Genomic DNA, 17,306 nt, shown 5'->3' on the forward strand with positions numbered 1-17,306 from the left:
CAGTTAAAGTGATGTTACAGAAGACGTGTCCCTGAGACGATGATAACTAAAGTTCCAATGTAAATAATTTTAACCCAAATTACAAGTGGCCAATAGTCCTGATTGGTTGGTAACGAGAGTCAGGGGGATTAGAAATTATATGTTTTGCATGAATATCGCAACTGGATGGTATTTCATTAGCTTCCTGTAAATGTAGTACTTGAGTGAAATACAGGAGAAAACGGGGAGATCAGCATGGTATGTAAAATTTCCATTTATTGCTAAAAAAAATTATAATCTATATTATTTCCACATCCCAAAATCACAGAGGCCTCAGTAATAGTAATTTCAGGGAAAGAAAGTAGTGCCAGTGTCCACTGATCACATGTTTCAACTGTTGGTATCCTACAACATCTAAATAGAAGAGAGAGAGCACATATGTTTCAGTGTGTCTTTATAAGTTTGTGTGTGTCTGTGCAACCACAAAATGGCTACTTTGCTAAAGTTAGCTGTATAAATTGCAATCCATTATAGGAGTCGTAAGCAATTTATGCAGAATCTGTTCTTTGGGAACAGATCAGATTATATTAGTTAACATAATATATTTGCTTAGTTTTTGCTTTGCAAGAACCCTGGCTTTGCTTGTCATTGGAGTTGGCCCTGTGTCTCAATCAAGCAAGTTCAAAATATGAGTGGCCTCACACCTGGTGCTGTTTTACATATATGGTGCACTTTACCTGTTTGCCCACTGTATACCTTTAAATAAGTGTACTGTGTACCATCAGGGAAATTGTGCCCTATTAGACTGAATGTGCTGTACCAGGCAGCTGTGAAGTCATGCTACCCTGGAGGCAGCTCATTCAAGTGAAATACGGAGTGGCTACTTCAAAGCCACTCCATGTTTCACTGTTCAAACAGCAACCTGCTTGCACTTTAAGGAGGGATTAGAGATCCCTTTGCAGGTGGGTTGTGGCACACTTTCAGTGCACCACATGACTGCTTCTTTCCCTTTGCAACAGCGCCCATAATATGGCATGGGTACAGAGGCAAGGAGATTCTATCATTTGAATGGGGCCACACCCCATGCAAATGAGCAAATGCCCTCATGAGATAGTGCTGGCACTACATAATCACCAGTACTATCTGTATAGCAAAACGGGCAGCACAAGCAACTGTGGTCCTTTCTGTAATACCAATGTGCTGTGGGGTGCACAAAGTAGGCACACGTGGCTGCTCTTGTGGTACTTTCTGTAGTGCTACTCCGGGTTATCTAAAGAGCAGTTACAATCCTTATTTATGATTGTTATTTAGCAACAAAATGATTCATAGCAGGTGTAAACGCAATGAAAAATAAATAATTGTATGCCATGTGTGCATGCAATTACACTGAAGTAAATTCCAAGAAAAGTAAGTGAGCAGTTTGTCTTGTGAGTTCCTGAACAGCCACAAACCTATGGGTTTGTTGGCATTCACAAACTCCTCTCCAACCCATTTCCACCCAGAAAGCTATTTGTTCCATAGAAGCCTTGAGGAATTCCAAGGGTGATAAGTTACGCAGAACACCCCTTATCTTTAAGGCATGTCAGAAAAAGTGTTGCTCCACAGAGAAGAAGGAAAACAAATGTGCATTGAACAGAGGATCCCTTTCCCCACTGTGCAGTTGCACTCTGTGTAAATCTCTGCATTGGCTCAGCTTTCCTTGTACTACAGGGAATATTTGTGAATTACCATAGTTGTAGTTTCAAACTTGTGCTTAGTTTTATATTTATGGGTGTAAGTGAAGCCTTTGTTTGTGAATTGTGCTGAAGTTATTAGCCCCAATGACAATTACTGGATGTTTTACTTTACAAACAAAAGCTTTTTTGTTGCAGTGTTTCATGGCATGATTTATTGTTTTTCTGTTTATGGTTTCAAATGACTTTTAAAATGTTAGTTTACAAATATAACTCCAAACAGATAAGATCAGAGTTAACTTCACAATAAGAGGTCAGGTTAAAGAAGTTTAGTTAATGTACATCAAAAACACACCCATCAACGATCCCAAATTTACAAAGACTGGAGTACAGGTAGGTATAATTTGCCCTTGTAGTACTCAGGACTTACTTATGAATTTCAGAAGTATGCCAAAGGTACTCTTGGATTATTCTTGAGCTACTTCTGGAATCTAGGAGTACTTCCAAAATAAGTCACAACATTATCTCTGTGAATCAGACTTAAAGTATTTTGCAGTTTTGATTCATTGTGCGTTAGTAAACTATGTTACCCACTGCCCGCCAGTGTTCCTTTACTTCTTCACATTTAGAGTAAACATATGGGTCAAAAAGAGGTTAAGTATAAGGTACATTATTTCTGCTCACAACCATACATGTATACTGATTAAATTGAGTCTAATATGATGCTTTCTACACACATGGCTTACATCCTCACCATTGTACAATCTATTCGAAACTTTATTAAGCAAAAGTGGCAAATAAACATTGATGTGGCTGCAGAGACAGTATCAGGAAATTAGATAAGTTCTATATAGTATTGCATCATTAAAGGATACATGAAAACAGAGAAAACAAAGGAGTGCAACCAAGGACTATTCATGTATGTTTTTTAGTGTGGTTATCCACTCAGGTATATGTTTGTGGTGCTTATAGAGGTTTCTTGTTTAAGTTATCTGTAAGAATCACCATCATGATCTTCTCCATGTATTATGCTGCAGCAAACTTTACTTGACTTAAGTTATGAATTATACTTTGCCTCCATGTGTGCATCAGCTTAATGGTGGAGAGAGCACACCTGTCCACCAAATATAAGTGAAGTGAGTGTTAAAAGCTAAATTAATTGAGCCATACAGTAGGGATAAGTACAGTATAGTACCTGAATTGGCTAAGTCTGAGTAGAGGATGAAGACCATTTTCAGGAACTAATATGGCAGACTACAATTAGCCACATAACTGTGAAACAAATAACAAATAGTCACTGCCACAAAATCGACAAATTAACTAATCTGGGAATATGGCTGGCAAGTGTTTTATAGGGTAAAAATAATACTCCAGAGTCCAGGAAAATAGCTTCTTTTAGATCTTATTCTACTTATTTTACCAGTAATTGAGCAGTTTTACTCCCTTGTTTTTGATGATTCTATATGGATTCTCCAAGAAAGCATTTACTTGTAAGTACGTTTAATCCTATAATGAGTTGCACAAATTATTGAAAATGTACATAGGTGAAGGAAAAGAGCTGCTTTCCCATTGCAAATTCCAGTCAGGGATAGTATTAGCATTTTTAATATTAAACTTGAAGAACTTCATTAAAGACTTGTTAGTGATCAGCAACCACAACAGCTTATGAGGCTACATATTTATCCTAGCATGCCCAGAACATGTGACTGTATGCACAACAAGATGATGTTTTCCCTGGCCTATCTAAAGACTGTTAGCATACATCTGCCTGGCACTTAGACTAACTTGCCTAACTGAAGTCAACTTTGTTAAAGTGCATGGTTTACTAACTATGTTGCACCATTGTCTGATTTCTGACTATAGAAGGATTTTATACCTTGACTTGTGAAGTATTTAAGAGACCAGCAAAATTCTTCCACGGATCCACAAGTTGTTTTCTCTAGATGACCTGCTAGAAACGCAGCTAGAACCATAGCTATATCTGAAAGTTGGCTCTAAATCTGTTGAAATAATAAACAGATAATATATAACTTCATCATTAAGCATCATTGTACTCCAAAAACTAAGGGGCAGATTTAAGAGCCCCTAGCACCACCTTAGAACTGTCAAAGCATCCTTTTTTGGAAGCTAACACAGCACTAAAGTGGCATTTTCCCCATGCCATATTTACAGAGTGGCGCAATGCATGCATTGCGCCACTTCGTATACCCTTGCAACATGTTATGCCTTCGTCAGGCATAATGTATGCAAGGGGGTGTTCCCCCATTAAGGGGGCTGAAAATATGGCACAAGGAAATCTCTTAGAAAATCTAAGATTTCCTTGCACAATTTTTTCCACTTTTAACGCCTGCTCAGAGCAGGCATTAAAAGGGGCATACCATTATTTATAATGGGTCCATATGTACTCTGCAGGAATAGTGCCAAAATTGTAGTGCTACTCCTGCAGAGTGCATTAATGGTGTCTGGAATTGTGACGCTATTGCCCCCTATCCTGCACCGTATTTTAAAAATGGCACACATATGGTGGCCATAGGGGCCATTAAGGGGAGCAAGGAAAGTGGCACTGCACTAGGTGCAGCACCACTTGTCTTAAATCTGCCTCTAAGTTTCTCTGTTTGAAAGTGGAAATGACAGCACATTGTTTGGCCTATCCAAGGGCATCTAGGTTTTATCAGATACATTCTGACATGTGACAGACTAGGAGACTTTCAACCATGGATATTGACTTACCAAAAAGCAAAGGATAGTGGTAGTGACACCACACAACCTTTGACCACTGATGACGCCCTACATGTTTCCTTGCAACACCACCCATATATATCTGAGGAGCAGTGAAGGGGAGGGGGCACAGTTGAAAATACAGAAAAGACAAATGAGTCCCTGAGACCTGTGAAATTTTTGTTCTTGTAATTGTACTTCAGGACACTTGATACCATTGAAATCAATGGCTGTGTCAAGGTTGCACCCGCTTCGACTGGCTAGCCCTAATTGATGCCTTTGTGAAATTGGGTTATTAATTTTGGAGGGGTGACCCCTACCAACTTAATAAACACAATCTGGTGTGGGCAAAATACAATTCTTAGAGAATCTCTGCTGAACCCTGGTAGCAATTATGCAGGCAGCAGGTAACCCCCCAGAGAGGCATTTCTTAGTTTTATTCAATACTAACAATTTTAAAGTCAGGAAAAAAACAAAGTAAAATTCTCAAACCAATTTGAAAAAACATAATAATAATAATACATCAAGAAATTGAAGAAAGTAATTTGGATTTAGGAACTATAGCTATAAATATCTAAAGTTGTTTTTAAAAAAAATCTTGAAAAACTAAAGTGGTTAACAGGAACTTAGGCATGATTTTATACTGACCACAATGGAATGGACATCGGATACACTAAGCGAGTAGTCCAAGTCAAAGTTTTACCTTAGGACTTGAAATGAAAGAACCTTACGATTGGGCAAGTTCCACGGAGCATGCTGGCAGGGGTCTTTGAAAGTCATGTATGTCATCTCAAACACCCACTGAAATCAGTTTTGTTGTGCCAAAAGCTCAGAATGGGACAAAACTGAACTCTTATTTCATCTAGATGAACTTGAGGTAGGGCCCCTAAATAGTCTCCTATTTAGATGGTAATCACCCCTTCTTTGCTGGGATCCTAATTGTTTCTCCCTTTTACTGGGATAAGAGCCAAAGTATCTAGGTGGGGTCCAAGAATAAATGGGAGCAGATCCTATCAGCCCCAATTGGGATCAATAAATAAAACAAAGATGTGTTAAGGCTATTCTTTGTTCTGCCAACTTTCCTGTACCCTTGTACCTCTCTCAGATTTCTAATCTCTGTTAAGTGGCCAATTGCTGACAGCACAATTTCCTTCCTGGGTCCAGAGTTCAGTCCATTGTTCTGAGTTGTTAACTCCAGCCAGAAATGTATGTTGGCCTCTGGAAGTTTAATGAGTGGCAGGATTGATTTTAAGCTAGTTCTGCTCAGGCAACTCAAAGTACATTTTTATAAAGTTACTTTCTCACTAAAGTTATAACATTTCTGATTTCACCATTAAATGAAATTTAAAAAATCAAGTAGAAAATAAATTTGAAGAAATGTCAATTAGTTTTTCTAGCATTTTCCAAGGAGATTTGAAATAGATATTTAAGTCACACCTAGGCCTGTCTCCTGAAACTCTACTCTACTCTACACTAATCTAAAGTAAAAACACTGTTTAGTTCCCATATCTCTCCGAGGGCACCTATCTCAAATATGTAACAAACTTTTTTTTATATTTTGGGGGGCCCAAATGTAAATCTACATATATATATATATATATATATATTAGTAAGCTTCAATTTAGGGGTGGCTTACTAATATATACATGTAGATTTTATTACATATCCCGGACACTGATATATAGAAATAGGTTTTCTTACATGGTCAAGGCACTTTATTTGCCATGTGCTGCTGCCGTGCCTTTAACCTGCAACTCAGCCAGAACACAGTGGTGTTCCTCGTCGCCCTATGTTTTTGTCATTCTTATGAGTGGTATAAATACATTCTGTAGCTGACATATAATATTTATATTCAACACAAGTTAGGTGAAAGCAACCTCAGGAATACCATTTTAGGTGAAAATCTACACACATTGTGTCAATGAATAGCAGTATTGTAGACTGAAAAATACTAGCAAAAATGCATTCTGGAAACAATTAATAATCAAATTCTTACAACGTCCCCATGGCTAACCCCCATGAAAGAACAAAGAGAGTAACCATCATACTGAACTTAAGATCTTGCCATCTGCTTTGGTCATCACCCGTGTTTACTCAAATTATTCGCCTGAATGGATGACTTTCTGGCTGGTCCAAGGCCTTTGAAGCTCCTAGTCAGACACTGATTGAATGCATCTTGTTCTAGAAATGAGTCTTGTGAAACAAAAACAGTCAATGAACTACCATCACGTTTATGAAGCAGCTTGATATCATGCCTTGGTCTCTGGTAGCTTGTTTTCCAAACTAAACATGACCCTTGATGAATTTTTAGTACCTTAGATTTAGTGCATATAGCATAAATCAAATAAATGTAAAAACAATTTTATATGTGCTGATTACAGGCAAATACACATACACAATCAAATCCAAATGCATAATCTTAAGGCATTATATAACCATTTATGCCTTGTGTTTTACTTTGAGATAATAAGATGAAAGATATACATGTTAAAGTCATTTCATTTTCGTAAAACCCCAAACTCTTAAAACATATGGAGATTATATATTAAACTAGTTTAAAAGCCTGGCAAAATAAATAATCTGCTTCTGAAGAATATGGTATTATGTTTTTCACCTAGTGCTCCAAGATATGCAGACAAATGCTATGGCTTTTATCACTTCATGATATTACAAGCCCGGCCCTGAAAAAAACAAAAAGAGAAAAGGGGCCAGTGTACGGACACCCTGATCATTTAGCTCTGGAGCTGGGGTTCCAGAGGAATCCCCAAGGGCAAAAAAAATGCTTGTTTTAAAAAAAAAAAAAAAAACACCAAGAGTCACGGCGGATCTGTGGATCTGGTGAAAATTCAAAAACAAAAAAACAAGTGTGGGAAGTTTAATAAGGCCCCCAGGTGGGCACGTCCAGAGGGCATGTAAAAAAAAAGGAGGGGCCACACGGGTCCCTCTCCTAGGGCTTATCTTTGCCCCAGGGACCACCATCGCCCCTGGGCAAAATTAGTGCATTATACTGGGAGGGTCTGCATGACACCTACCAAATCCCAGGAACTGCTACCTCCCAGGGGCTTCAATGAATGGTATGCGTTGGCTATGTGAGCACCACCTCCCTGGGCCAAAATGTATTAATTATACCTGGGAGGGTCAACAGGACCCCAAACCCTGAGCCCTGGGGACTGCCACCTTCCCAGGGCTAACAGTAAGTTCTATGCAGGAGGGCCACACCCTGTCCGCCAGCCCGGAGTTCACCACCTCACCAGGGCTAATAAGAAAACATGATGAAGGGGGTCCTTTGCGGGCCCCCGAGGACCACCACCTCCCCAGGGCTAACTTTAACATTTGAGAGGGGGCTGCGAGGCCCCCATCGTGGAGCCGATAATGTCCCAAGGGACAACCACCCCACAAGGCCAGCCCCTCTATGTCCCGGGGTGCCTGTCCTGGGACACAGCTGTGTGCTTTTGCTTGGTGGGAGCTGAAAGCTCCCACCAAGCAAAAGTAAACATAACTCCACTTTCTGCAAGCAGGAGTTGTCAAACAGCTCCTGCTTGCATAAAGCAGATTTTTCATTTGGTTCCCTGCACACAAATATGCGTGTAGGGAAACAGATGAAAACAATGCTCCAGCAAGCAGGGAGCAGCTATTTAAAGCAGCTCCCTGCTCGCGGGAGCAATTCCGGCTCCGGAAGGACACAGTGAGCTGGCTAGGACTGTGGGGGCCTTCAGGCTCTCCCGCAGTCCTAATTCGGCAGCAAGCATCATGCTTGTCTACCACTTTGAAGTTATTCCATGAAGAAGCCATTACAATAACAATTGTCTCTCCATAGAATGACTTCAAAGTGGCAGACAAGCAAGATGTTAAGTTGCAAATGTTTTAGTTATGTTTTGAGGCACAGCAGAAGAGAGTCTGTTGTAGCCAACTGGTAATTCTCTTGAACTATTACTTATTAGGTTGAGGGTTCATATCCTGGTATCTCATGCAGTGTGTCTGTTTATTTACTAATGTTTTGACTGTTAGACATTCCAAGTGATGTAACATTTATGTCTTTTTGCCATCCAAATAGAAATGCCTTACCTGTTGTCTAGAGGTTAGAGTCTGAGGCTCTCACCCTGAAGGTTGAGGGTTGGAGTAACATTCCTGTTTTAATTACTTTTCAAATGCAAATATTTAAGATGTATACTGAAATGTAACAACACACTTTTTACTTGACAAATATATTTTTTTAATTTGTCCTAAAATATATCGTTCTATGCATATTATTCTTCAAAGCCTAGAAAAACTCTCTGGGTGGTTAATGGGTGTTGTCCACAAGGCCAAGTCTTGGGACCAACACTTATCACCCACAGCCGAAGGCTGTGCGTGATATGGGTTTAGGTGGTTACTGGGGGTTGGCATTGGTTGACTTAATGTATAGTAATTAAAATTACTTTATGTTAAAAAAATCATAGAAATTCACTGAAAAAACAAAGGTTACAGGGACGTTATAGTTAGGAAATAAATTAAAAGATGTTAGAAATTCACTTAAAAAAAACAAAGGTTACAGGGAATTTATAGTTAGGTTCTGAATTTACTCACACAAAACCATAGAAACAGAAATAAAAATATGAATGAAACATTAGAAGTTCAATTATTGAAGAAAATATTGTACATGGCAGGGGTGTGAGTTATAGTTAACTTAGGCCCCGGGTTATAGTTACTTGAAGTAACTCTAACTTTGCTGAATTTCTATGGTTTCTGTGAGTAAATTCAGAGCCTAACTATAACATTCCCATAACTTTTGATTTCATACATATATACATCCATATCCTACTGGTGGTTGCCTACCACCTGAGGCTGCCGAACTGTTGTACTGAATGGGTGCTTTTCGTGAAAGGTGGCATTCATGTTTTAAATCACACTCCAATGCTCCTGAAGGAACTTCCAAGCACTCACAGGATTTCCAATTTTCAATTTATTCAAGCTTAGGCAGACGCAAACAGACTGATTTTTACTTACAATGATGTGTGCACCAATGAGAATAGGGAAAAACATTTAAAAAAAGGAAATCAAATGACAGACCTATTGATTTACAAACTCTCATTGAGAAAGGCAATTTCTGCTGAAACGCATCTGCCTAAGCTTGAATAAATTGAAAATTGGAAATCCCGTGAGTGCTTGGCAGTTCCTTCAGAAACATTGGAGTTTGATATATATACATTGAGTTGATCACCTTGATTCCTGTAAAGTTTGGTGTTCAATCATGTCATTTAGTTGTTTGGCTTTAATATTTTCATTTATTTATTTAGAAGTATATTATAGTGCTGCAAGCCACCACTTGGCTTCTTCAGCATGCTATACTTGTCAACGACTCAATGGCAGGGGAAATCCAGACTAAAGCATTCCATGCTACTTTTCCATTATTCTTCATCACTACTGCAAATGCTTTAACATGATTAAAGTACAATCTGAATATCTGAGTTTATAAGAGGTTCCGGACGCACTGGTAGTTGAGTTCTACTCTCAGACCCATATTTATACTTTTCTAGCGCCGCCTTTGCGTCATTTTTTGATGCAAAAACGGCGCAAACTTGCAAAATACAATTGTATTTTGTACATTTGTGCCATTTTTGCGTCAAAAAGCGCTGCAAAGGAGGCGCTAAAAAACTATAAATATGGGCCTCAATGTCTAGTTCAGGGCATTTTTGTGCTATAGAAATATACTTTTTCTTTTTAGCTACTTGAACCTTCATTGAGTACTACAGTGCACTGTATCATTTGAGATTTTCATTGTGATGCAATGGGGTAGGGTTTTGAAAGTACCTTGATCTTGCCTTGCAAAGAGAAAATCTCTGACCATTTACAGATTATAACCTAAAAGAGGTATTTGAACACCCAAATCCCGAGAATTTGTGAGTGTTGTACCCACTCTGGAATGCCAGAAAATGTATCTTTATGATCCATTACACTCACAGACTTTTCTAAGTGAAAAGAAATCCATTTATGAGTGCAAATTCACATTTTATGAATCAATAAAGATGACTTGCACTTTTACATGAAGGTATATAGGTGCATATGCAATATCTTTTTTTGCAAATACTTTCATAGCTCATTACATTTTGACCCAATTCACAAATAAAAAACATAAACATTTAAATCTCCACCTAAACTTACTTTTATATATTTTTAATTGCAATACATTCATATGCTTGGAATGATGTGCCAGGCTCAGGTTAACAGATGTACCACGGGTATTCTCAGCTAAAAATATCAATTGGCACCTATTCCCACTGCGTAGATTTTTGTGTACAGGAGAACAGAAACTCTCAGTGCAAATGCACATTGTTCTCCATAGAAAAAAACATGTGTTTCTATGGAGAAAGGCCTTTCCTCACTCCTAAAAAATTCTAAGGATGATTCATTTCCCTTCTCACATTGCAAGGAAAGTTACTCTAGCATTTGGCTGGAATAAATCATAGACCCTTTCCAAGTTGGAAAAGGGGTTGGATGGAAGTTTAAAGAATGCTCAAAAACATATATGTTTGCAAGTTTTCCAAAACTTACAAGGCAAACCAAAGCTCGTCAAACTCACTTCCCACCCTTTGAATGGGATTTACAACTGCAGGTTTCTTGGCACTGCTAGGGGAGAAATACGCAAATATCTTTGTGAATACACCCCAAGATTTTTACCATGGAATGGGAGCTTTTTCAAAAGAAATAACTATTTTCCTAATTCATACATAAAATCTATATTTACAAATTGGCTGCATTTGAGTGTTATGTAATATAGAATTATTTTTTACAAAAATTACATATTTATTTTGAATTGTATAAATCGCAGTACAAAAGCTAAACTGAGTGTTAGTTTGACTTGAATACAAACAAATGACCTCAAAATTAATGATGTCTTTTTTCTTCTACTTTGAATCACAGGAGCTAAAACAAGACATTTCCAGTTTCCGGTTTGAGGTTTTGGGCCTGCTAAAGGGAAACAAGCTAAGTATACAGCCAAAAATTAAAGGTTCGTCATCACTCCCTGATGAGGACGAGAAACCTGAAAGGAGAGGGAAAGGAAAAGGCCTTAAAAACAACCTCAGCCTCTTTGACATAACCACTTTGATTCACCCCCGCTCCGCCGCAGTAGCCGCAGACAGATTTAACAGTGTGAGCAATGGTTCCGCATTGGCAGTTACCGAGCCCGCCAAAGAGAAAAAGAAAACTAACTTTGTGAAAGAAATCAAGAACTTTGGTCTGTTTCACAGACGGTCAAGATCAAACTATACAGACCAGAGCTCTAATAAGATATATTCTGTTTCAGAGGAAGTGGCTTGCCAAGAGGTGGAAACTAGTCCATCTGATGAAAGTCCTGGGGTGGAAACGTATGCACTGAACTCCCAACAGAACAGACAGTTTCTACATGAACCCTACGAGTCAGAGGGCACGAGTGAAAGTGCCACAGAGATGCTAGAATTAAGGTCAAGTGACAATGGGCACCCTCAGGAATTTGAAAAAGGGGTCGGGTCGCCAGATGAAGATATGGTAAATGATATTCCAGAGGAGCGATTGAAGATGAACTCTGAGCAGGAAGCAATAACGGAGACAAATGTCCAAGAAGACTGCGTGACGACCAGATTGTGATCCATAAGAGAAGACAGCTCAGAGTCACGATATAAAATATATATTTTGCATAGTGCATTTTTGGGAATGTTTTGAAATTATATTAGCAGATGCCAATTGACACTTTATATTATTTAACAACAGAGTCACATAACCCCCGATGTAATATATGTAGACGAGTGACAGGCCGTATAAGAAAGTTCTGTTTTGTAGCCTGCATTAGTTCTCACATTTTTTAATAAACAGAAGCATCTTGTATTCTTGTACTGTTGATATAATCCACAAAATAATGTTGACTTTTTTAATATTAAAATAAGTGCAATATTGTGTTCTCTTATTTTCATAGATTAAAAGTGAAATTACTATGCAAAAAACGTAAATGCCAATTTAGCAAATGAGTATTTACTCTTTCATTATCCAGTATCATGGGGCAAATATAGTAAAAATGCAGTCGCAAAAAGCAGTTGCAATTTATGTATGGGCATTTTGTGACCACTAAATTATTTAGCAAATGGACCTATACGCCAATAGGTTGGTTCATATAATATGGAATTAGAGTAAGTCGCAAACAAACGGAACTCTTTATTATGCATGGAGTACATTGCGTAGGTTGCAAATCATGACTCATTCAAATTGATTGCCATCACAGGGATAGTGGTCTTTTGGAGTCAGCAGAACCCCAATGTCTGTGATCACCTTTAAATAAAGTAAACAGCTTTTTTATAAGTGTAGTTCCATTTCCTGTAAGGAAGTGGGGCTGCATTAAAAAATGTTTTTTCTTTTTTTGAAATGTTAGTTTGAAAGTTGGCAGTAATCTCCCAAACCATTGCCTACTGCTAAACAAAGCAAACTTTTTTTGTTACATACACAAAGGAGAAAGTACACATTAGTGAAAGTATTGCCACCTCTTCTTGGGAGTCTGTAACTTTTCAATGTTTTGTGACCAGGTTAGGGTTTCAAACATTCATACATGAGCTACCGAATCAGCATTTGGTAGGGACTCCTGAATCACTTCCCTTCCAAATACCGGTTCGAAACACTTTTCTAAACAGATTCAGATACACGTCTAAATCGACATATGTGATAAATACACAATGAAAAGGGTTTTGCCATTCACAATCTCTAATTTATGGATTTTTAGGGTTCGTGAACGCTAAAACCGCTGGAACATCTTGTCATAAACCCCAAGTAATAACAACAAATAATTACCTGCATTTCCTGCATGCGCTTGGTAAACTTTGCAACCTTGTCCTTAAGCTAGGTACAGACATTCAGAAACTATATTAATTACATTGAGAAAGCAGATTACCTTCCATATTTGCAGTTGAAATTTCCGTAAATGTACATTGCTTCACATCATGTAGCTTAATTTTGGAACTTCTCATTTCACAACATTTAAAAGCTGAATATTATCGTAAAAATAAATCTTATCACTGGAGAACAAGACTTCAAAAGGAAGGCTCTCAGGTTGTTGATGGGTGGGAGTTGTCTTGGGATTTTTGTAGATATCATCAGAATCTTTAGTCTGCAAACATGCGATAGCCCCCTGGTAAATAATTTTGAAATAAGAACTCTAAAGCTTAAAATAATTGTTTTTCACTACTAAGTTCCAAAAACTTTAACTTGCACTAATGAATATTAGAACCAATCAAACGTTCTCTTTATACTTCTGATATTTCATGTGAGTTATGTATATAATAACCCACTTGATTTTTTATATATTTTGAAATCTAATGGGGGGTTACTCACAAAGAAGCATTTTTCATATTGAAGTGAGTGACAGTACACCGCTGCATGCAGATACCTTTGTTCATAGAGGTATGTCATAGCTGTGTAATGGAGAATTGTGGGCAGGAGCAGAACATGTTCACCCTCTTTTCCTAATTTTCTGAGATGCAGCAATCACTTAGTCATGCATTGTTTCTTTCTAGGAGAAAAAAGCGCCTTCTGACGTCAGCCTAGCCCTTGCACTCTAGCCATTTGAGGAAGGATCGGGAAAGGAGCCATCTTCTGAAATGTGCTCTTCTTTTACTCCTGATAAGTATGGACTGAGACCCCAAAATATATGTTAAAGTGCATGGAGTGCATGAGTGTAGCATACTGTACTTGTCAAAGCAGACAAGGGTCATACATGACTCCTGCCTGCATCGCTGGGTATTGTGTGTTCCTGTACATTCTGACAGCATCTGTTCAGATCAGGCCTACGTGAAGGAAGGTGGAAACTAGAACATTTCTGAGTGTATCCCTGGTTAAATAGTCATCGACTTATTTGACAACCTTGTTACTTTAGTTCATTGATTTAGTGCATGTTAGCCTATATGCTTAAAAAACAAGCATTAATAAAACAAAGCTTGGCAGATCAGCCTCTAACTGTCTTAATGGTGCCTACAGCATAATGTTCAAAAAATTTCAAATAGTTATGAGACATTATCATTTGATTGATTGTATATTTGCCTGAAGTGACTCCAGTATTCATAAACGAAATAGCCCAGTGGCACTATCAGAGTAAAGTTAGTAAAACTGTTACCTCTTACTATGACCTCACTAGCTATGAGCTGTAGACCTGTTTCTCACAATAACTCCATTGTATAAATTTGAAAATATATAGTGAATGAGGAAACTAAGACTTGGAGTACATTCATCTATTTACCATTTCAAATATAGCATTGATTTTTTCCATTTCAAAGCACGCTTTGACTAGTGTCCGAGACAGATAATATTGAGTTACAAAATTATTTAAGGAAACTACAGTTCTCCAAGTTGTCACAGGATTGCGCCCCACTGGAGATTAATTTGGGCCACGAGGAGAGCCCATTGACCCTCCCTCCGGTATAATAGATTGCTTTTATGCCATTATTAGCTCAACAGCTTTTCCTCCAGAAGTATGACAAATGAAAGGTTAAATGTGTGCTCCACGACAGAAAAAACTGTATCTGTGTTACTGAGGGGAGAATTTCCATTAAAGAATTATGTCACCTAGCAGACATCACTGAGAAAATAGCAGCAATGTAACCATGCTACAAGGCATCTCAACATACTACTTTGTAGCCTACCGCCACGCCAATAGCAATGTAAAAATGTGATGAAAACAGCACACCAATACAAGTCCATTAGATAATGCAATTAATTTGTTGTTATATTACACTTGATTTATACCCAGGTTATAATTGAATTACAAGGCCCGCTTACATGCACCATTGACCTAGAGCACACAAAGGCAACTGATCCACACTACATGCAGTAGCAGAATACTCTTCTAAGAATAATTTCTATGCTTTTTTGTGTTCTGTTGATCATCACAAAGATTGTTAAAGAAGTTACGCACATGCCACGGCATTCATACATACTTGGAGGTATAAAAAATTAAATACGTGAGTGTTAGAAAATGCTATCATCACTATGACTGGTAATCATATGTCTCAACTGCTTATATCAACTAGCTATTGTTTATAAACCACATTTTCTCCCTGGTGTTATGAAACTGTAAGAAAGTGCCTTTTTTGTATGGTCACCCGCACGTTTTGCCCCAATGCTGATGGTTATGACTGCGAACATGCACTGGAGCCTGCTAACTTGGCCACAGTGCCAGTGCTCTCTCCCTGAAAATGATGTATGTGAATTGGTATCCCTAATTGGCAAGGATTTAAACCCCCTTTTAAATCCCTGGTAGGTGATAGCAGTGGTATCTAGGGCATGGGAGTTAAAGGGGTTGCCAGGGCCTGAATTTGTGCCACATTGAGTAACCCAAGTAAACAGATGCCAGCAGGCCTGCCATTGCAGAAACAGTGCAAACTGCTTCAAACCAACTTTTACCTCACAATGTTTGGCATGGTCAAAGCACTACTTTTAATATATGAGTCACTCCAAAGTTAGGTCTCCTCAGCCCAGGACGCAGGATGCATTTTATTAATGGTATGGACATATAAGTCCAAGTTACATGTCCATTCCAGTATCCTTCAATTAATGGCTACTTTAAGTGGTCAGGGTGCCATAGGGTAACGTTGACTGGTACCTGGCCACCCCAAGGTCACTAACTCCATTATGGCCTGCTGAAATGTCACGTTTGGTATCAAACTACTTGCCATGTTAAACTTTTTGTTAGTTTTGTTATTCCAAAGTCAGATGTAGTGTTACATTAACTTAGGTGGCTAACTTGAAGTTTGTCCACAAACAGGAATTTGATCTCCCGCCAGGAGGTGTGAACACTCTCAGGAGTCAGAAACAAATGCCTGCCTGAGTAAGAGGTGTCACCCGCTCCCTGACAGGATGGTTAGTGAAGTAGGACATCAAGGCGGTGAGCTTTAAAGTCCACACTGCCTATCATATGGAATCATAGTGACTCCAAAAGGAGGGCAAAGTTCTCCCCCTTCCCCCTTCCCCCAGGCACATTTGCACCCAGGCAGATGGGATATTCAGGAGACGTACACGTAGAAGGCTAGCCACACTCTTAGGTTGGGCTACCTAGTGTTTACAGCCGAGGATGGGTTCTGCCATTTTGAAAAGTGTCAAAATAGAGGGTTCTGGTTAGAAAAGGTGACACACAACCCCAGATGTGGTATTAGGTATTAGGTAGAAGGGTGGATTAGCCGCTTTGGCTCATAGGGGAAGCGCGCTGTTCCAGCAGGAGGAGGCGGCGTCTGTAGCCAAGGGCAGGAGCCCTTTAAATTTGACTTCGCGCTCCCACTACCGTGGGAAGCGCGCTGTTCCAGCAGGAGGAGATGGCGTCTGTAGCCAAGGGCAGGAGCCCTTTAAATTTGACTTCGCTCTCCCGCTACCGCAGGACGTGCGCCCGTCTTGCGCCCGTCCTCGCCCGTTAGAGGCTGGGCTGGGCCACCCCTCTTTCGCTTCCTGTGGAGGGTGACTATATATATCTGCTAATACTTGGAGTATATTTGGAGTTTTAAAGTGGGTTTTCAATAGTTTTTAATTTGTATTTATTAGATAGCTTTGCTTGTTGTTTTGCTGTATGAAACTTTTTTACTGAAAAATGGATAGAAAAGAGGTCCATTAACTGGCACATTGGGGGGTGGTGGTGGCGGTGGTAGACAGGGAAATGGTACCACCACATTGGATTCCTTCCTCGCAAGAGCTGTCGGGGTTGTAACAAAGGAAATCGATTTGGCAGAGAGGAGGTTATCCATGGAATTGGAGGACTGGCGTCAGGCTACAATTGATAGTGGTCCTCGGGAGGGCGTGGATGTGGAGGTGGCTTATCCGGGGGGGGGACCAAGGTGCTGTTATGGCGGCTGAGCCTGTTCAGGCTGAGCTAACAGAGACAATAGAGATAATAGAGGGTTCTGGTGGCCAAGGCCCCTCCAGAAGAAGCAAAAGACTTTTATTATCTTCTCCCCC

At 39.2% G+C, this 17,306-nt stretch overlaps 1 protein-coding gene across 4 annotated transcripts in view; it reads left to right on the forward strand.

Moving 5' to 3' along the window:
• The window catches only part of TRPC4 (transient receptor potential cation channel subfamily C member 4), a 1,361,777-nt gene extending 1,349,059 nt beyond the window's left edge, over window positions 1–12,718 (forward strand). For 2 of the 4 annotated variants that reach the window (XM_069205494.1, XM_069205495.1), the window contains one exon: window positions 11,271–12,291. In XM_069205494.1, coding sequence (XP_069061595.1) covers window positions 11,271–11,975 — 705 coding nt within the window. In that variant the 3' untranslated portion in view covers window positions 11,976–12,291. Of the gene's footprint in view, window positions 1–11,270 lie in introns of all 4 variants that reach the window. The other 2 variants (XM_069205493.1, XM_069205496.1) reach the window with 2 other exon arrangements.
• The last annotated feature ends 4,588 nt before the right edge of the window (window positions 12,719–17,306 follow it).

This window comes from Pleurodeles waltl, chromosome 8 (genome assembly GCF_031143425.1).
Source record: "Pleurodeles waltl isolate 20211129_DDA chromosome 8, aPleWal1.hap1.20221129, whole genome shotgun sequence".
NCBI classification, from domain to species: domain Eukaryota; kingdom Metazoa; phylum Chordata; class Amphibia; order Caudata; family Salamandridae; genus Pleurodeles; species Pleurodeles waltl.